We start from the raw sequence: 20969 nt of genomic DNA on the forward strand, positions 1-20969 counted from the left end.
TATTTTTTTTTTTTTTTTTTTTTTTTTGAACAATAGACGCGATAATGTAATATTGGATCGTTCTAAACTTCGTAACATTTATAGCAGTCGATGTATTTAATAGTCGTGTCGTTTTTATCCTAATCGTGTATAAGATATTTAAACACGCATTGCAGGTTTCTACCAAATTTTGCGAAAACGAAAAATCTGCTAGTAGTCGCTTTAACTTGTTCGACATTTTCACCGTTAAATGTAAACTAGTGGATGTCACTGTGTAAGAAATCGCAAGAAACAAATCTCGAGGGGAATTTATTCGATTTCGGTAGCGCTATAAATCTCGATGTTCCGACATTCGGTAAGTTCTCAAACAGTGGAAAGATCGGAGGTAATAAATCCCTTAAATGTTTCACCTATCAGTTCCTTGCTTTTGTACCGATTTTCTGTCACCGTTATCGGCATGTTCATTTTCTTGAAAATGTTGTCGGACCGTGCATGATTAACGAGAAAAGTTCACATCCTGTCAATCGTCAACAGTCGTCCTCGGAGTAAGATAATGTTCGTCCCCTTGTTATCCATCGAACGTACAACATTTAGCAGATAAAATTGACAAAGAATCGTTATCGTCGCTCGATCGATCGTTAAACTCCAACGTATGCTATCGTCAATTTCGCGCTGGATGCTCCATTACGATTCGACCTTCTTTACTCTCCGCTTTTCACGATCGGTAACTCGCAATTAAGGATAATCGATCGTCGAACTGGCTTGCAGTTTGTTCGCTAGCGAGTATATCGCGTTCGAACACAGTCCAAGTGAAGAGGAGGCTGGAAGTAGAAGCTTCGTTATACACATCGTGTAATGCTGATGTTTAATTAATCATCGATCCAATGAGATTTAATAACTGATACTCGTCAAGAGGATTTAGCTGAGAAATTATTAGTTCAAGCACCGCTAAATCCATAATTGGCGCGCGTTTAATATTTCATTTAATCGTCTCAGCGCTGCTTTCACCGACGTTCCGCGGGTAATTTTTCACAGTTATCACGGAGACAGCCGAGACAGATAATAGCCAGCTGCTGTATCTACGATCACGGTAATGAGGGTCGTCGGTGATTAATTTTTAAACGACATAATAGCCCTCACTTCCGATACAAACCATCTCATCCGCTGCTACTTCAACTCGCTGGAAGACAGAAAACGAAAATGAGACGCATACTTTCATCCAACGTTGGCGTTAATGCGACATATCATCTATCATTTCTTTTTCGGTTAATTTACGTTGCGGAATTACGCTTTCCACCATCGTAGTTATAAATGAGAATCTCAAAGGTGTGCTTAACATTTTTCTCTTTTTTCTTCTGTCACTATTTCTTCTTCCACCTGAACGATACGATTTTATGATGTTTGAAAGAACTGAAGCATCTTACAGCAATATGATATATTTTCCCTTTATTTGGGGAAACTTTTTTCCCATTCGTGGATTTTTATGGAATATCTTTTATTTTAATGTATTTTCTGTAGCTTAATAAGATAATATGTAAACCATGTATCTAGAATCGTACGTATAACGTTTATACATTGCTTGACTGACTGATCCTTAATGAGTTAACTCGTTCTTATACGATATAATTACACACACAGAACAATTAGATCGATGTCTCGATGATTCGAGAGAAATCTAGCAAAGTGACAAACGATGTGGAAATCGGGCTTACTGGGTGGATTAGCTTGTTCGGTATTTTCGCGAAGGGCTGTACAGGACCAGACGAGAAGATACGGTCCTAATCCAAGGAAACGACGAGACTCTCTGGTTAACGGGCATGGAAACGATTTCTTATTGCCGAAACCGGTGGAAAATCCTTACGGAATTATTCTCACATAATACCCTGTCAGGGCGGAGCACTATTCAACGTAATCGTTGACTTTCCACCGAAAAATACTCGATTACCATTATTTCATTGTCAGGAATAACAGAAAAATTATAGACAGAGTACTATCAATGAATTTTTTAATCGTTTGAGCAGCAAGCAGTTTTTGGAAACGCGTTTAGAATATTGCAAACTAGAATATTGAAAGAACAATATTGATCTTTCTTGTCTTAGTTTATCGGCTATTTGTTGTACTTGAAAAAGAGACAAAAACGTTCACAATACATAGCGTTAAGATTCCACGAAACAACATAATATATTTTGCATCTAAATGACAACAATTCGCAGCCTCTGTGACATTCGTCGTTCGCGATCCTCGAGTCCGTGTCAGACAGTACAACCGGCACATGTCAGCCACCTTATCGCGGCCAATTTTGTCGCTGTCTCTTCCCCTTTGTCGATTCGTGAAAAGAAACGCGTCGAATTTTTCAAGATGCGTCCGTCGTGTATAAAAAAGTTAGCTGCAGGTGGAAAAGGAATTTCAAAGGCGCGATCGCGAGGTAAATATTTCGTCGAATCAACATAGGAACATGCCGTGTCGATATTCCTTTGCTTTACATCTTCGTTTCCCATTTTATTTACGAAAGATACGTATTTGCAAGAATTCCGTTTTCCATAAATTCGCGTTCTGTCGTCTACGATGAAATCCTCTCCTCAAAGATAATTTCGAAGATAGTTAAATCTACGATTTACTAATGTCTATCGAGATAACGAAATTATTTTACAAATTAACACGCTCGCCGTGGATCGTATTATTTTTCATAAAAACGAGTAAAGAAATACAAATAAAAACAAGACGCGATAAATTTATGTTTGTCGATTTTCTATTTTCTGCATCGCTCGATAACTAAAACATGACTGAAAGATGTCTCTATAGACATGTAGGATATTTATACAAACGCAAAACCCAAAGCCAGAGAAAGAACAATATTTGACTTAATTAGAATAGAGTGCAATATTTGCATAGAGAGTACACAGACATTTTTTACACAGTGTTTTTAATTTTGAAATTGCGATTCTTTGAAAAGTCGTAACCACACGACCAAGCAAATATATCACGTTATACCTTCATGTTTTGTACGACGGTACTAATTTAAAAAAAATATCCATTTTATTCATTCTACGAAGAAACGAAACTAACGAGTCGATCAGGATTCCTGGGAACCTTCGGAACTTTGACACGCTCGATTTAGCCGAAAGCCAAAGCTGATCGATGCTCCGGATACGATACTCGGAGCTTTAAAGCGAGGGATAAAACCGTGTATCGATTGGCGGTGGCTTCTTTCGGCCACAGAACAGGAAGCTTCTTTTTCCAAGAGACAGCGCTCCTTCACTGTGCACGAGCCAGTCAGGAATTTCGCACGGCGGTGCACGACTTCGAAATTCCTTTCTGCCGGCTTCTATTTCCTACCGGTGCTGGCTCTGAATAAACTCAGTTTACCTTCAGAACCCGAGGGATATGTTTTGTTTGAAAGAAACGTTTGCCGAACAAGAACCGCCCGATGGAAAATTTTCTTTCTTCTCTTTACGTTCTTGCCGGTGTTAACGAGATACGAGGTGCAGCGTGATTCAATTGCAGCAAGTAACGATGTATTTTACGCCCTCGAAACGGTCACAAATATTTCAAACGTTTACACGCGTATTTATCGCTGCTAGTTTCTCTGTTCGCGAATTCGATGATTACGATAAATCTATTTACAATTGTATCGGATAAACAGTTTGAGTAAAAAATAAACATCCGCGGAGGTTGCCCACAAGGTCGGGTCGGGTCGGGGTAATAAAACGTGGAGAAAAACGATCGAGCATGATGAAAAATATTTGACTATCGGCGAAAATCGGTGCCGCCATTAGGAAACCGATAAATTTTCTTCTCCTCGTAGAATTCTATCGCATGGTAAAAGCATTTCCCCTATTCCATCCATTTGCCTTCTCATCGAGAGGATATTCCATCGAACGTAGTCCATTAACAGGGAAATATAAAAAAAAAAAAGGTTTCTGCGCAGCCAATCACGCGTTGATGTGATTTCTATCGCGGAGAAACGAGATGGGGAAGGTGTTTTTGCTCGTGGCGATTCACACGAATCGTTTGATACGATCGTCGATGTTTAACCCCCGTTGTTCTTTCTGTTTCAGTTTTCCACCGAGGGAAATCATGACAGGAACATACCGACGATCGGTGAGTACGCACAGTACATCAGATCCTTTTCATACGTTGCACGCATTAGTTGTTGTTTACCGGACCTCCCTATAACGTTCTATATACGTTTCGCGTTATACGGTTTCCAAAACGGAAAAAATAAACTGGATTATTTGTTGAAGTAATACGATTAATTCCATATGGAAATAAGTATCATGGAATATGCGAAGTCTTCCATATCGTACAAAGATTAATACATAAATTACAGTAAGTTACTGTCGTAAGCGAGTAACACGAGCACGCCACGATAGAAAACGATTATAATATAACGCGACACTCAGTTTGGAAATATACGCTTAAGACGAAGTACACCGAATTCAGTTATTCTCTAGAAATTATGATTTTCCAAACAATTGAGAAGGATATACGTTTGCATGTTAAATGTGAGTGAAGTCCGAGACAAAGTGCTGGAGGCAAACGCAGCAAAAAGTGACAAATACCGCTCTTGACATATTTGGCATTCTTCGGCTTTCAGTCGTGTTATTAGTACACCGCGTTTCGTTTCGACGTTCACCTCTTCAGAGTAGGCTCGAAATGGCCCATTTTTAACGAAACGTAACGCACTAGTAACACGATTCACATCCGAGAAATGACAAACGCGTCGCCTAATTATCATCAAGATGTAAAATCTACAATACCGCTCTTGTTTGTTTATCTCGCAACAATATGCTTCTGTATAGAGGCCGTTTAGATAATTCTTAAATCGCATTATACGCCGATCGGAGTATGAATTTTTCCATCGTCTTATACGACGCCATATTACACTTATCTGGGTCTTTCGCATACGTACCCTTACCGCAACACTTCTCGACCTCTCGACAGCACCGGGCACGGTGGTTTCCTCGTGGACTTTGTTTCACGTTGCGTGTTTGGTGGCCGCGTTGCATTGATTTTTCCCTTAGTTCGTACACCCTCAGCGATCCCTAGTAAATTCGCACGATGCACTCGGGGAACGCCCACTAGCGCGAGGCTGCACTGTGATGTCGACCGTGCAAACGTTTTATCGTCCGAAGGAGTTCGAACACGCGCGTATATACATAGACGAGTCTCCTGGAGCGTTGGCTCGATTTTATTCGTGTGTCCATAAATTACAACGATCGACGGAGGACCGAGGTAAAAAATCGTGGCACGTTCATCCTCTCGTGTTGCATTTACATTTGCATCTCAGACCCGTTGTACGGTTCCCACCATTTGGTCAAATTATCGTTGGAAATTGGGTAGGGGAACGAGGGCGCTAAGAAGTCGACGCGAATTACCTGTCGGCACGAACGATCGTCTGAAAATATTATCAGAATATTTCGACCGGTGCTGTTTCGCCGATTCAGTTTCCTCCGACGGGTAATCTCGATCGACTTGGACGCCGACGTGGCGAAGAGCGGGAAAAATGATTAATGAAAACCAGCCTTTCAGATGCAACGTTGCAACGATTCGAAAGCCTTCCACGAACTAGCCCTTATCTCCGGAAGCCAGGTCATTGCCTGAGGTCACGCAGCTTTCGAATTTTCGACCGACGAATCGCGTACTCTGGCAATTTCGTCCTGTTATCGTACGAACCTATTCATTTACTCAGGACGCTCGAGGTAAATCTTCGAGCGAGCGTGGAGCAACCAACACTTTTTAACCGAAATCTAGTTCTCTCGTAAAACAGTCATAGAAATTAACAACAGAATCTTCCACTATATTCCATTTTGAATTCTCTTACTTATGCAGTAGAAGCGGAACTGATGAGAATCGCTTAAATGTTTGGAATATCCCTCTACTATTTAGCTAACCTGCCGTTTCGTCCTTCTCTCTCTTTCTCTCTTTCTCTCTCTCTCTATCAGCGTTGCGTTTAAATACAATTTCAACGCAGCTCTGAAGACACTGAACGTAGTGTGTGACTATGTATCGGGGGCAAAGATTAGAGAGACTCGAGGAGAACATCGAGGCTGGAACCACGTCGGAAGAGACATGAATATTTGGAAGTTTGTGCGAGAATTCGCGGAGCACGGCATCGTATGAATTTTCAACAGTGAAAAACATTGCATATTCGATTAGAGACGGGGTAGATCGATAGGTTGGCACGGCGCGGCCGGCACAGTCACGCCGTGTGTATTTGATACACGCCGTTGATCAGAATGAACGATCGTTTCGACAAGAGAAATGGTCGCAACGTCTTACGATAATATTTACGGCACAGCATACAACATGTGGAATGGACGATCTTGCGCCCGGTTTAAAGAATGCTTGCCCAGGAAATATCTCGACATGATGATTCTTCTGTCTGTGAAAATAATCGTGCATATTCTTTTTAAACGAACCGACCGCGGTTTTCATCTATTATTAAACGTTATTTATTAGAGGATGCAAACCATTTTACGTCAACGAAACAACGTTTTAATTGTTTGCCGCAGAATTTAACGACAATCGCTTTATCCCTCGCCACGCCCTCGCTATTCTCGCGTCATTTGTTTTCTATCTGCGCGTAGCTCCGAGCGTCGATATGATTTTCCCAACGTCGCCATATAAAAGAAAAAGCAGAACGTGAGGGATATACAGTGACTCGGTTGTAGACGCCTTTTACGAATATATTATCTGTGCTATAGGAGACTCGATTGTCACGATCGTATTGGTAAGGTTTCAAACGAATTCTTATGCAAGTTTTGTGAAAAACAGAGATATGCTCGTCGAGACAAACAATATTTTCACGAATTTAACATCACGAACGTAATATCATTAAAAGCAGTATTTGGAAAATTTTGTTTCAATGAAACTCATGTCAAGCTTTTAAACCAAATATAAAAACAATTTCAGTAATGTAATATTATTCGATATACCGAAACCTGTAAATACGACTCATTATCTTCTCCCCCTTTAATCTTCATATATTAGGTTGTCCGAAAAATGTCTTTTATTTCCTGATAAAACGAAAGGAACTTTTCGGACAACCTAATGCATCGTCGGATCGTTTCAGATTCTTATCAACATAATCACGACAGCCTCGTTACAATGTTAACAAAATGCCACAATAGCACGAACTATGTACACATAAACGTATTCTATAATAAGTGTCCAAATGCTTTCGTGAGCCAGTGTATCTATAGTTGGAACGTTCGATGTTACTTCGGGCAGTCCGAAACTTTACCAGGGACGGTAACTGAAAAAAGAAACGGGGACAAAGGAAGAAGGTTCAACGATGACGAAGCACGAAGAAGAGCATCCTGAACGCGAAGTTTCGTCAGTGATTTAATTTGGTCGCAGCAGAACGTCGGAAACTGAAATGCAACGGGAAAAAAAGAAGAATATAATCTAGTTGGTTTCCGGGGAATTTCGTTGGCCTGTTAGTAGCCAATACCGAGCTACTTCCTCGGAGACTTCGATCACCGAGGGCTGGTTAGCGTTACGAACGGCGGAAGACGTTTAAGGGTGTTGAACTCTAGAAAATATACAAAAACGAAGAACATTGGGGCGCTGGGTTTGAAAACAGTGTTGCTCGAAGACACGGTTGGGTCACCTACAGCGCAGAGGATACAGATTCATGGAAAAGCATTGCGTAACTTGTTTATTTATGCATTCGTCTCTTGCGAGCTTGCCGCTCGATAGGAATAATCGTTTGGTAGACAGTCGACGGTTGTTTTCAAAGAATTTCGGCTTTTTGCTTTGTAGGATTCTGTTCCAGTCTAAAGTACAAAACATGTTCTTTCATATTGCTACTTAACTCAATAGAAGTATGTCAACGTAGACGTGTGAAAGTTTGCGAATATATAAAAATAGGTGTTATATTGACAGATACTTTGTTGAGTAGGTCATACGTTTTTTGGGGATTTAGAATAACTTACGACTCTGCCTGTCACCGTGTGCTTATTTTTTTGCAGCGTTTCACAGTCTGACGAGAACAATCAGTGATTATAGATGGGGTATCTATTGGTATACGTTTTTGTGTAACTGAAATGGAAACAGCATACTTAGCATATAGTGTCGTGAACAATTCGGAATGCTAATAGCGCGAGGGTCATCGCAGAAAAAATACGTAACATTATCAAGGAACCATTCAATAACAATCGTGAACAGGATGTTATTCGAATATCTTTTTTACGAAGACAATTAAATTCTTTTTGCATCAAGAATTAATTGCAGAAAAAATGGGAGCAAATGATAATATATCTAATAATGTAGGATACCGTTTAAACAAAATTATTCCGCGACTTTTTCGGTGGACAAATTAAGTGTACGAATAGATTCTGGAAATATTTTATTCAGAAGAAACAAGTCGGGATAAAATTTCGAATATTCGTAGTAATCGTTCTAATTCGAAGACCAAATCGCTGTGAGCTATAAAAATACGTGCGAAACCCGGCACGGTTTCGCAAGTCGCAACTTTCGAATCAGAAAACACGTATCCCAGAATTTGACGGCTGCGATCAATTAGAAAACGTAGTAGAGGGTTTTAGTCAGTCGATTACTCGATAATCGATTTTTAGCTCATGGTTGTATTTCGAATTCCATGCTCGCAGTTCCAGCAGTTCGCTTGGACAAACTTTCGCGAACAGCCTTACGATAAACGAAATTGTGTAGACGTACCGAAGAATATATCAGGCAAACGTAACGCGCGGACGAACGCTGTAGCACGACGGATCGATCTCAACAAACGGAATTCGAAATTCCCAACGCAGCTGCCTTTCGAAATACGATAAGATCGCGAAGCATTCTTTGGATAAATAAATTGAGAGTTAAAGCGGATAAGAATTCCTGTATATTTAGTTGGAACTTCCCATAAATCGTCGCTATATGTTTCCGATGCTCGCAAAAATATCTCGAACACTTGTAGAAACCTTTTATAATATAGACACGACACGCGCAATTATATTTATATGAAAAAATGAAATTTTTCTATGATGCGCGTGCAAATATAATATCTTGGCGAACCATTGTATACTCGGCGGTTGATTTGGTAAATTAATGGCTCGCGAAATACATATATATACGAGAATATCAGTGAAACGGAACAGTGGGCTAGCGTGCAGCCTAATTTGCTGCTAACGGACGCCATCGATTTTGTTAAACTACCGTTTCGAGGGAAATAAACCGTAATTGCTAACATATCTAAATGTACTGCTGTCGATTACTTCATTATCTCGTTGGAAAATATTGAAACGAACGAAATTGGATAAAAAACGCGATGACATGACTGATCACCGCGATAGATCATCTGAGTAGTCTGGTACAATACACAGATAATGAAATTGGTAATCGTAAGTCGCACAACAGCTGCAAACCTACCCATAGGCTTATTAGTTAATTGCCGAATGATTATCACTTCGCGAGCCACGTAATGGCGTTGCCGCTCGATTAATCCTAATTAACGGTAACAGCTTGCGTGGGATAGTCTGACCACATTTCTCTTGCCTTCTCGTGAAATAATCCCAAGGTTTTAATTGCACGCGAAGCGAGTCGCGCGTTCGGTGAAAACACTGTTCCAACGAATTATACATCTTCGACTAAAAGAGAGAGAGAGAGAGAAAGAGAGAGAGAGAGAGTTCCTTTTTTCTACCCGCTACATTGCTGGTCCTGGTATTCTCGTCTACCGTCGCATCTAGGCGGAGAGTGTGCAGATTTTTAGCGATGCGTCGCGAAACGTGACGACTCGGTTAACCAAATTCACCGCAGCATCTAATTAAACTTTCAACTTAAGTGGTTGGAATCCTGCCAGTTACTTTACTTCTAGCAACGTTGCGAGACGCGTATGCGTGAATTGTCAGTGAGTTTCGAATTCGCAAAGCGATTCGATCAATATTGGGAAATGAAAGCTTAATACTTGTCGACGAAAGTCATAGGTTTACGTCAAAGCGAGAACGAAACGCGTTAATTATTTCAGTCCTATAGCCAACATTGTGTGGCGCGTGTTACTCAATCATCAAATTGTGATCAATCACAACAAGCAGAAGCTTAATATCTACCAAGGAAAATCACCGGTTCTATCGTCAAAGCGAGAAAGAGACGCGGCTATGTAAATGTAATTAAAACCACTTTACGGACCTTCGTTAGCAAGATGTCGCGTAAAAAATCACTGTTTCTTTTACCCATCCTCGTGTACCAGAACACGATCGTGTTGGAGCATCCGGAAACGTGACGTCGCACCCGGAAAACTTCGAAGTTCGTATTTTAATTCGAAGTTTTCGTAGTCAGTTTTTAAATCGTTTTGTCCTATGACCTCTTTAAATACCCGGACATCGTCCAAGCGGTAACTTTTTCCTCGAAAAGATCGGTTTTTCGTGAAATTAAATTGCAAACTGTGCGACTGTTTGCGCGTGATTAAGAAACAGTTTAAGATTTTTAAATGGCAAACATCAATTTAGTTGGGCAATGACGAGTTGTTTAGTTTTATCTGTATATAGTATTCTATTCATAATTATTCGAAAGATACACTTTTTATTTATTGAAGGTGTAGATGATAAAACACCACTAACCTACAATAAGATAACGAAGAAATGAAGAAAGATCGTGTACTGTAGATCCAAGAGGAAAAGATATCAGAAACAAAAAAATGCACAGCGAGAAGAGAATTATGATATAAAAATAAATGATAAAAAATAAATAAAGTAAATACCAAAATGACTTTCGCAAATACATATACGTACGATATCGAATTCCGATAATTTCAAAAAATACCGATAGTAGCTGCAAATTAACTTCATGAGTATAAATCATATTCTCATACAAAACTGTGCTTGTTGACCTGTCAATGTACACAATGTATTTTATTGCTTAGCACTGCAGTAACAAGACAAATAGTCTTTCCGAATTTTATGTCTTTTGTTTTTCCAGATAAAAATAATTTATAACTAAATTTGACGATTTACAAATTAAATAAGGAATTTTCCTTATTGTTGGCACATACGATTCTTCGTTACAACAGTGAATACTGATATGATTGTGACTAGAAATCATCAATTCTTGTTATCGCTATGAACGATTGTGTATGATTTATGAACGTATATAATCCACGCAAAAGACAAATACGCTAATGATGGTTACTAATGGTGGAAAACGTTTCGCAAACACAATCGGTTTATAACATCGTTGTCGTCACGATTTTTCTTTCACACAAAGGTAGCTCGAATTTCAAAAAGAGATCTCTGCGGTCGCCATCGCGATATATCGTTTACTTTATTTTTCTCTAGTCCATTTTTGGCCGCGTTGGAAGATGAAGAGATACGTAAAAGTTCTTGTTTCTCTGTAGTTTCTGGGCAAACAGTACCGAGCTACACGCGATCTACAACCAAAGCTCTTAGGAATTTCCGTAATTGAAGCAAGTGCCTGTAATTTCTAATAATACAATGTACGCATAACCATTTCTCGTAACAGTGAGTTAGTTAGTCCGTTGTTGATTCCCCGATGAGTTACAAAACTTTTGCTTCTCGCCTTTTATCCTTTCGTTCTTTCATTACCACCTAATATAATAATAATAAACCGATATATAATTTAACTTATTCCTTAGCGTAACAATAGCAAACTGACACTATAAATGAACATCGATATTATAATATATACATAACAATAATATTTTATAACGATGTAACAGAAATCATTCTAAATAATTTTCATCATTCTAAATAAATCGTTGCATTTCGATTTATTCGTGATTATGCAATCGATTTTGTCAGAAATAATCAAATACCCCGGTACTTTCGAGCGGTAGTATATCCATTTCGTGTGATATGATATATTGTAATATAATGTATTGTAATGTAATATGCAAATTATTGAATTAATGTCGAGTAACTTTGAATTTGGAGTAATAACATACAACGTGGTGGACATCTTGACGCGACGTCGAACGATTTCGTCGCGCTTGCACGTGCCAAATCGGAAATAATAACGATTAATCGGGGTCGTTCTCCAGGCAGGTGAAATATGCGAGCACGAAGGTCTCCGATTCGTTGACGTGGAATATATATCCCGAGGGAATTATGCTTCGGGAACGTCTGCAATTATTACGCCGTGCGAAACATCGCAGCAACTGAGAACGACCGACAGCGGAAAATTCGTGATGCGGTTTGAGTTGAAATTCGGTTTAACTCGTCGCTTTAACAGCGAAAGAAGTAGCTGAAATTCCGTTACATTAAATTGAGTTCTGGGAAATGTTCACAACGGAAAAATCTGCCTCGCTACTCTATAAATTTTTATCAAACATCGAACGACGCTTTTTAAAATCGACAGGAGGGATTGGATTAAATCTTTATTTTCGTGATGTTGATGGATACGCGAATTTTTTAGTCTTGTATTCTTGAATGGCTTTGCTGTTCACTTTCACGTAAATCGATAGTATCGATACAGTGTAATATCTCTAATAACGATACGACAGATATAATCCATAAAATCAATACTAAAGAAAATTCGTTATTAACGTAGGATAAACTGATTGCATAAAATTAATTTTGCTGTTGGTAAAAAATGATCCACCATTGAAAAATATGATTTTGCGTTTGAAGCTCTTTACGAGTATTGGTTTTCCTCCAGATATAACTCGTTTAAAATAATCTGTGATGTTTCTTTAAACGTATTACACGCGCAATACGACATATTTATTATTGAAACAACATATGGCATTTTGTAAAAATATTGATTGAACAAAGTGTGAACACGACCGCAAGATTACAAGTTGCAGCTTAAATTTACGTAACATCGTGTCAACAGTTGATCGTTCATCTTTTAATTATGCACCGAGATTTAATTTTCGATAATCTTTATAGTAATCTTATAGCATTCCTTGTGTCCATAGGAAATTTGTAATATCTTTAATCTTGGTATCTTTTTAAATTCTAGTAAAAATTCTAACAACAATATTTCTTATATATTGATTTACTTGTTACATGATCAACATAGTAGCAACAGTAGTTAAAAATCTGTGAATCTTAAAATCACGATAATCGAAGAAAGGAGTGTTGAGAAATTCTGTTATTTTTATATACGAACACAGAGAACAAGTGGGAAGACAGTCGGGACACGAGCCACGTTCGTTTTATTTTCTCTATCCTTCGGACGTGACAACCACACCGAAGTGGAAAAACAGATACATACAGATCAAAGATATGGGTAAAAACGTTTTTCCTCCGTTCGCTTTTCGCTTCGAATCGATAAGCCACCTGATAGATTGAACCGTAAATTAAACGCAAAACGGGAGAGGAACCAGGCGAATCGAAGCAAACGCGATGATAATTGACCGTTCTATTGCCAGGGTCGCGCTCTCGCACGTTTAATTAGAAAAGTTTAGCCTGGTTGCGAGAGACCAACCAGAGAGGATCATAAAAGCGATTAAAAATCCAGGTTGGCGAGAATTGTAAAACACGATCGACTTTAGAGATCGATAAGAACAGTCGGCGTTCTATTAAATTTTCGACGATGCCATCAACTTGTTAGACGATCGTTGATTCGATTAGTTGGAAAATTTCTTTCTCGAGGTAATTACTATAGGAAACCCGTGAGAAACTTGAGCTTGTAAGTCTACAACTGTTTAGTTTACGAAACAAACTGTATAATCAAAATTGTATTTGTTAAGTACCTTCATAATGAACAGAAAGTAATTGAAATAGAATTGGAAACTTCACTTTTGAGAACCGTCGAAAATAAGGTCGGAACACTTGCGCGTGTTTTATAACAGAAAATAGTCGTCGGATAGTTGTTGGTATTTTTAAACTAATTATGCAGATGCGTATGATTATGGTTTTATTCTGTACACTCTCACACGGAATTTCCAAATATTCGTTTAATTTTCGAAAACTCTGATTGTTCGTTGCGAATTGCTGGTTTAACGGAATTTTACGATGGACAAATGATCGCCGCTTGTTAGAAATTCGGCATATGGTGAATCGGGTTTTAATTGTAGAAACGTGACAGGAGCGGACTGGTGGCCAAACAGTTACCAGATCACGCTATTCTCTTTAGCAATGCTGGCATTTATGACGTTATAATTATAACGTAAACCGGACTGCGTGCTTTTGCAACCGAATAGAGCGATTTTCGCGTGGTCATTAATTTTCAAACTCATTACGCCTTTTGACGGTGGATTGTCTCGTTTAACCTGCTCCCCACAGTCATCCAAATAATCGATCGAATTCCATTTAGCACCGGTGAAACTAACAATCCTAAATATTTAGATAGATATTTAAGTAAAGATATTTACCAGAAGGTAATTCATCAGTTGCGTTATCTTCGCCGGATAATATATGACGGTAACGCGATAGTTTTGATAGCTTGGAATTAATGTTCGGTTGAATTAGGTAAGCACGATTCGTCCATTACACGAAATGTTACTTCGTGAATGTACGTAGCCCACGTAATGCATTTTCCATTCGAGGACTGAATATACGAGATGAACGAACGATTCCACATACTCCGTCGATGGGAATCGTGCACCGAACCGCTAATTGAACGAATAATTTCGTAACGCAGACGACGATTAATGGAAGGACCGTGTAACACAAAGGTTGGCGACGAGACGCGGTCAAGTGGAAACGGACGGTGACGCGTCAGACGTGGAAACCGAACGAGACAAACAGAAGAGAAGTTATCGGATTCCTAAAAGTTTGTTTCTTCTCTACGTGAACGGTTGTTTCGTTGCTGGCGCACCGGGGCTGCTTGTAAATGAACGTTAAACAAACTGTTCGTGGGGAAGAGAAACCGTGTGAAAGCAGCTTCGTTGAAGAATAACAGCGCGCAGTAGAAACGAATAGCTTGTAGTCAGACGAGCTTCCAAGCATTAACGCAAAATATCGAAACGCACGGCGAAAAAGCGTATTCAAAGGCATAAAGATTCAATCGCTACATTCCTCTCGTTTTTCTCGGAATAAGCTTTCCTATTCGAATCGATCAGATTTTCCTGCAACGATCTTTGTCCTTTTTCTCGAAAGTACGAAAGCTGCTTATAATCTTTCCTTTTGCGAGAATGAGAGCCAGAGATTAAACAGCGAAGACTGTGTCTCCGGGGATAACCGGGGTCAGACGAAATAACGCCCTACTGTGTTAAACTTGATGAATACCTTTTGCGTGTCGACGGAGCAGGTTACAAAGGGCGTTTCACGGCATTGGCTCTTTGCCAGGGCATAATCGTGCATCTACGGCTACCAACATGCCACCAATGCTACCAAGCAAAGTGCTTCGATGACGTGTATATACTTTTTCTCCGATATTCGTTGAGTGCATATATTAAAAATAGAACGGGGGAAAGCGTAAACTCTGCTGAGCTACTGAATCAGTACAACTGGACACTAGGAAGGAAGGGAATTGCGATGCGACAGGATGCAGCGGACTAATCGATGCGAGGGCATTTCCTAGGTCACCGGTTGTGATAACGTGCTCGTACAAGCCAAACCTACGCGCGTTTCGAACGTGTCTCCGCATCAATCGTCTCGATGATAAGTAGCCCCGAAATTTCCGCCACTATACGCTATATTCAAGCTTAATATACGATTCATCGATTACCTTTGAGACTGATATTGCCCGTGAAACATCAAATGAAGGATTTCCCTGAATCAGGAAAACGTCTATCTGTCCTTTGTCATCGTACGAAGTTACGAAAGCGTTGCCGATCGAAATAAAGTTTCGGAGTTTAACACCGCCACGGTTTTCGAATTTGTATGTCCAAATTTCGTCGCTGTTTCAACAAAAAACAATATGCTATCGAGACAAGAAATCGTGTACATTATCTGATCGTAGGAAACTTATCAACATGTAAAACAATTTAAATTTTCATCGGTACTATAGTGAAACACGGCTGTCATGGTTGTATCGATAAAATTTAACGGCTATCTGCAAATGCATATAGAAGCTACGCAGCAAGCTTAAACATGGTCCAACTTTAAATTTGGCGAGGAAATTTATTTTCACGGTAACCCAAAACTCATAGACAAACGTATATTAACTCGGTCGAAAAATTGCCCCTCTTTTCACAAGCCTTGACTATATACGCAAACCACCGTGTTCTAATCCAATTAGTGTACATTCCGAGTCTTTTATCGCGTCCATCTGCGTTTATCCGAAAGGTGTACACGGCTTGGAGCGTCAGCCCGTATGATAAGCGGTTTCCCCAAGTCACGTCTTATTCGTGTCCGGTCTGGAAAATTATAGTGGTTTCTGTGTGAGTATATGTATATATGTATGTTTACAAGCGTAACACGCAGTGGGGCGCAGAACAGAGTTCCCCTTTAAATCTGTCCTCTGCTCAGGTTGCTAATTTTCAAAATGAAGCTGGCTACAGGAATCGAGTGAAGATCCTTGGCGGATCTGATGCTGGGTACGTCACGTACTAAGCTAACTAAGAACGAAGCAGAATGGTTCGTGAATGGATAGACATTAATTCGAACACAGGATCCGATCATTAGAGGGAGAAACGGTAACACTTGGTAAGACGGGGCTGGCTATGGTAATGCCCGGTGAATCTGGGTCAATCAGTTGATCGTCTTTAGTTAAGGGGATACGAAATAGTGCAATTAGGCTTACCTCCCTTGCAATTAGGCTTACGTCACGCGGATGTCGAATCACGTCGGCCGACAAGATTTTCGTGGCACTCCGCTGCCGGCGGCAGGGAGAAGTTAATTTGCTACGAGCGAAGTATAGCGCTGTATTTCGCTTTGTTTGTACTCGAAAACAAAGAAAATGAAAGAAGGAAAGCAAAGAAAGAGGATACAGAACTCTTTCAGTTCAACCGCTGTACAGTGGGTTTGTTGATTTAATTGTTTGGCGTTGTTGAAAACGCGTGAACGATCACCTCTTCACTGGAAGTAAGAACCAGACAAAAGAGGAGAAACTTTCTTCCTTCTATGACGATATAAAAATTTCAAGCGTTCCAGACGATCCGTTAACGAACCGCGTGGAAACGAGGGATTTGTACGCGTTGGGATTTTCAATCCCAATTCTTCCCTTCTCCCTTCCCCAATATTTACACTCGTTTCACGACACAGCGAATGAAACGAAACGATGATATTATGTATACTTCGTAGCTGATTTTCATTGTACGAGAAGAGCCGAACATTCGGTTTCCTAACCTCGGTGGCTGCATCTCATTCAGGATAGAACAAATTTTCTCGTCGACTCGATTCGAGCGAAATTTATAGCTCCGGACGTGAATCATCATCGACTGAGAAACGCGGTTCTACATTGGCATGCGTAACTTTAGCAACTGGTCGTATTTCGCTCGTCGCTCTCAACTACCTGGAATCAAACATCGCTTCGACTCTGCCGCAATCCCGTTGATCTCGGTTTCTGCAAGTGGCAGCCGGGTAAAACCGAAAAAATTACTTTTCCGGTTGGTATCCTCCGTCATCTGTTATCGACCACTGTTTACCATTTTAAATCAGATCTCTGTATCCACGGATATAAACGGCCGATGCCCTGTGGAACTATTGGACACTATAATCTACGGTAACATGATAAGTCGCGGAATATCAACCTCCAGAGTCAATGAATTTTCTGCTTATCTCGGCGCAAACGATGCAACGTGAGAAATTAAATGCCGTTAAAAGGAATCCAATTAATCTGACGACAATAATGTTCGTTAAAGAAGAATCCAAAATGAGATTTTGCTTTACGTTGCTAGGCAGTAGTAAATTCGGTTGTTATGTTCCATGTAACGACACTTTATGACAATTACTTCGCGGAAACGCACGCTGGAAATTTGTAATTTCCACGTACCTCGCATTACGGTGAAAGTTTTGTTGATTCCTGTCTTTATTGCCATGAAACAATACCTAGCTTCAGACAGTTTATCTACGAATACGCATACAACTTTGTTTCTAGTTTCGTTAAAAACAAAAAGCTTTTTGCCATATCTCATTATCCAAAAGTATAGCTCTGAATAGGATAAAAAATTGAACGAGGTGAAATAGTAACGCGATAGGATTATAATATCAATAGGTGCCATCTTTGCCACCAGGTTTTGATACGTATAAAAATTTCAGTACCGAACAATTATTATTAAATTATACGATCGATTTTACGCAGATCTTATATAATGACATAAACTCGTAATGCGAGTTATATCTACGTTTCTCTTATCTCTTATCAACAGGAAAACTAATTAACTATTTCGTCGTCGACAAGTATAAATTGTTAAGACCTGTAATCGTTACAGCTGTTATCTATTCTTCGTTTCGAAATCACACGGAGAATACATATTGTGCAAAAGGTAAATGAAGAATACGCAAAATCCATATAAAAACGAAATTTTTTAAGTTTTATAACACAACTATTACGGTACATCGTCGTTTAGATAGCAGAAGGGCTAAACAACATGAAACACATTTTCTGTCGAAAGTTGCTAAAAATAATTAAAAAATGAATGAAAATACCTGTAGAATAAACGAAAACAAAAGTCCTGGCGAACTACGAATATAACATATTACACAGATTGCAATATAATGTTGCTAAAATTCTCCTCTTAACAACTTTTACGATATCGCGCTTCGCAAACTTTTACTTTCGAAAACTGTTTATTTCAACGATGTAACAATATCGCACCTTGATTGGAATCTTTTGGCGTATTTTGGAAGTGTGGATTTGATTGTTATTTTTATGAAATTAAAAAAGGATGATACCTCTAGATACTTAGAGAAATTGATGGGTTCAGAATCTGGTTTCGTGGGTTCCGCGAGTTTATATCAATTTCCAGATGAAAGAGGATTAAGCTGGCATCTCTCTAGCAGGCTGGCGTAGGAATTGGCGAAGTTTCTCGAAGATAATGGAGGCAGCTGGTGCAGCTCGTATTTCAGGCCTCTATCAGCGCCCAGTCATCCATGCGTTCCGTGTTTCAGAATGATTCTTCTGGTAACAAGTCAACGAATTTCGAGAAGCTTGCCACGCGTTTCGAAATTTTAATTGGTCGTTGACTAACTGAAAACGACTCCGCTTCCAGAGGACGTTCCCTCTAATTAATTAACTTGACCACGTGGAATCGAAACGGGCGAACGCGAACGCCTGAATGAATTTTCCACGAGCACGTAAAAGAATCTCGCAATCAGCGCCTTGTTTCAAGAAGTACGAGGTGAAATGCTCCTCGAAAGTAATAACGAGGCCTTTTCGCATTAACAATACCCTCTGGATCGATGCGATTAAACGTACAGTTCTTTGACGGCAGATTTTGTAATATTTCTACTTAGAAACGTTTTTTAGGAAAATTTTATAAATATTCGTAAGATTAATTTGCAACTTTCGTAAGTTTACTTCGCTTAAGAACGATAGAGTCTGATGAAATTAATCAGTTGCGTAAAAGTGTTCGTCCTAACTTTGTTCGTTCTTATCAAGATGTTCTTAGCCTGTTAATCGGATCGATTCTTAATCGAGAGTTTCTATAATCATGAAATTAAAAGTTTATAAAGACGACTATATTTCAGTTAGATTCGGATCCTGACAATATTCGAGTAAAATATCTGGAAAATAATCATCTAAATGATATTTACAATCGTTACTTCTAATTATTCTCTCTTATTACAGGTTAATTAATTCGAGTAAATAAATTTCTTTGATTTATTCTATTTGGCTGTGAAATCAGATAATTCCTTATTTTATTTGACATTCCGCATTTGAATAAATGTTTCCTGAAATAATTCTATTATGTCAACTTTATCAAATGCGTCAGGCATACAAATTTCCTCACAGCACAGTTCGCACATGCATCATTCGAAAATAACCGAAGTTAAAATACTTTTGAGAGGAAATACCGTTAGAATGCAAAATTAATTTGGCTACATTGATTGCGATTGAAACGTACGGAAAATACGGTAGTTAAAGTTGAGGTTAATATTAAAATCTAAATTATTTGTTGCTCGATTTGAAAATTCATTATATTTTGATATTTCTTGATAATTTAATACTGGCTTTAATACTTGATGCTTTTGATATTTCCATCTAATTTAATTAAATTAATTTCATCTTAAAGTAGTTCAAGCGATTAATTATTTCAAATTAAATAGATATGACAGATGGAATTTAACGGTAGTGAAAAGACTCGCAAAGGAATAGAATATCTATGAATAAAAAATGTATTACTCTCAAGAAGTTGGCGATCTGCATAACGAGATGGCTCATCTTCTCCAGTTAACAGGTTAATCAAATTAAACTCGCGCTTTAGCTATATCTGCCTCGAACTGTAACATCTTACTTTACTTAAACGATCATTAATTAACCGGTCTTGATGTATCAATTGTCAGATGCAAAGAATTCGTTTCCAATTCCAGGACGTGTACACCCAACTAGTCGTTTCTACTTCTTAACGTTTCACAAAAAACCGAAACGCCTCAAAGCGCAGAACACATCACATAACTTATAAATAACACGGCTGCATGCTTCTCAAAGAAATGCCTAATTACATGCGCAATTGTACAACATTCACGAGAATGAGCCGTGTTTTCCAACCAACTAGCGTTTTCCACGTGGCGATCAACGCTACGATTCTCAAGGGAAAAAGAATAGGATCGCGGATGATCGATCCATTTCCCACCGGATAAGATCATCTTACGAGTGGCGAAAGCTTTCAGAAAGTGAAAAGACCACTATTGCTCGAGCCAAATATTGAGACGCTCTTGAAACGTTCCCGAACACGGAACCACGGTTAATGTTACGTATACTATCTCGAGAACGACAGCTTTTAACGTTCCAGATTTTCTAGTAAATCCATACGGCGGAAGAGATCGTTCTTTTGACGACGCGTTCTTTATGTTCTTTATTTACGAATGAACATTTTATTTCATCTACTACGAGCTGTGCTCCGATATACATACACAGGCTTACTGTCAAAGAAATAATGCAAACGCAACGCAAAAACATTATCGTCTCTTCTGATCATCTATTTTCTTGCTGCCCTTTGTCTTCACTGCTTCAGTAATAATTGGACACGT

The 20969-nt window shown here is 39.1% G+C and overlaps 1 protein-coding gene across 9 annotated transcripts in view; it reads left to right on the forward strand.

Moving 5' to 3' along the window:
* LOC100743147 (transient receptor potential-gamma protein) overlaps positions 1 to 20969 on the forward strand; it is a 99819-nt gene that overhangs the window by 35690 nt on the left and 43160 nt on the right. For all 9 annotated transcript variants that reach the window (XM_024368592.2, XM_024368593.2, XM_024368591.2 and 6 more), the window contains one exon: positions 4038 to 4080. Coding sequence is in view for 4 of the 9 variants with exons in the window: in XM_033321472.1 (XP_033177363.1) it covers positions 4038 to 4080 (43 nt within the window). In the remaining 5 variants the exon portion in view is untranslated. The remainder of the gene's footprint in view (positions 1 to 4037; positions 4081 to 20969) is intronic.

The sequence above is a fragment of the Bombus impatiens genome, unplaced genomic scaffold (assembly GCF_000188095.3).
Source record: "Bombus impatiens unplaced genomic scaffold, BIMP_2.2 scf_0463, whole genome shotgun sequence".
Classification (NCBI taxonomy): Eukaryota; Metazoa; Arthropoda; class Insecta; order Hymenoptera; family Apidae; genus Bombus; species Bombus impatiens.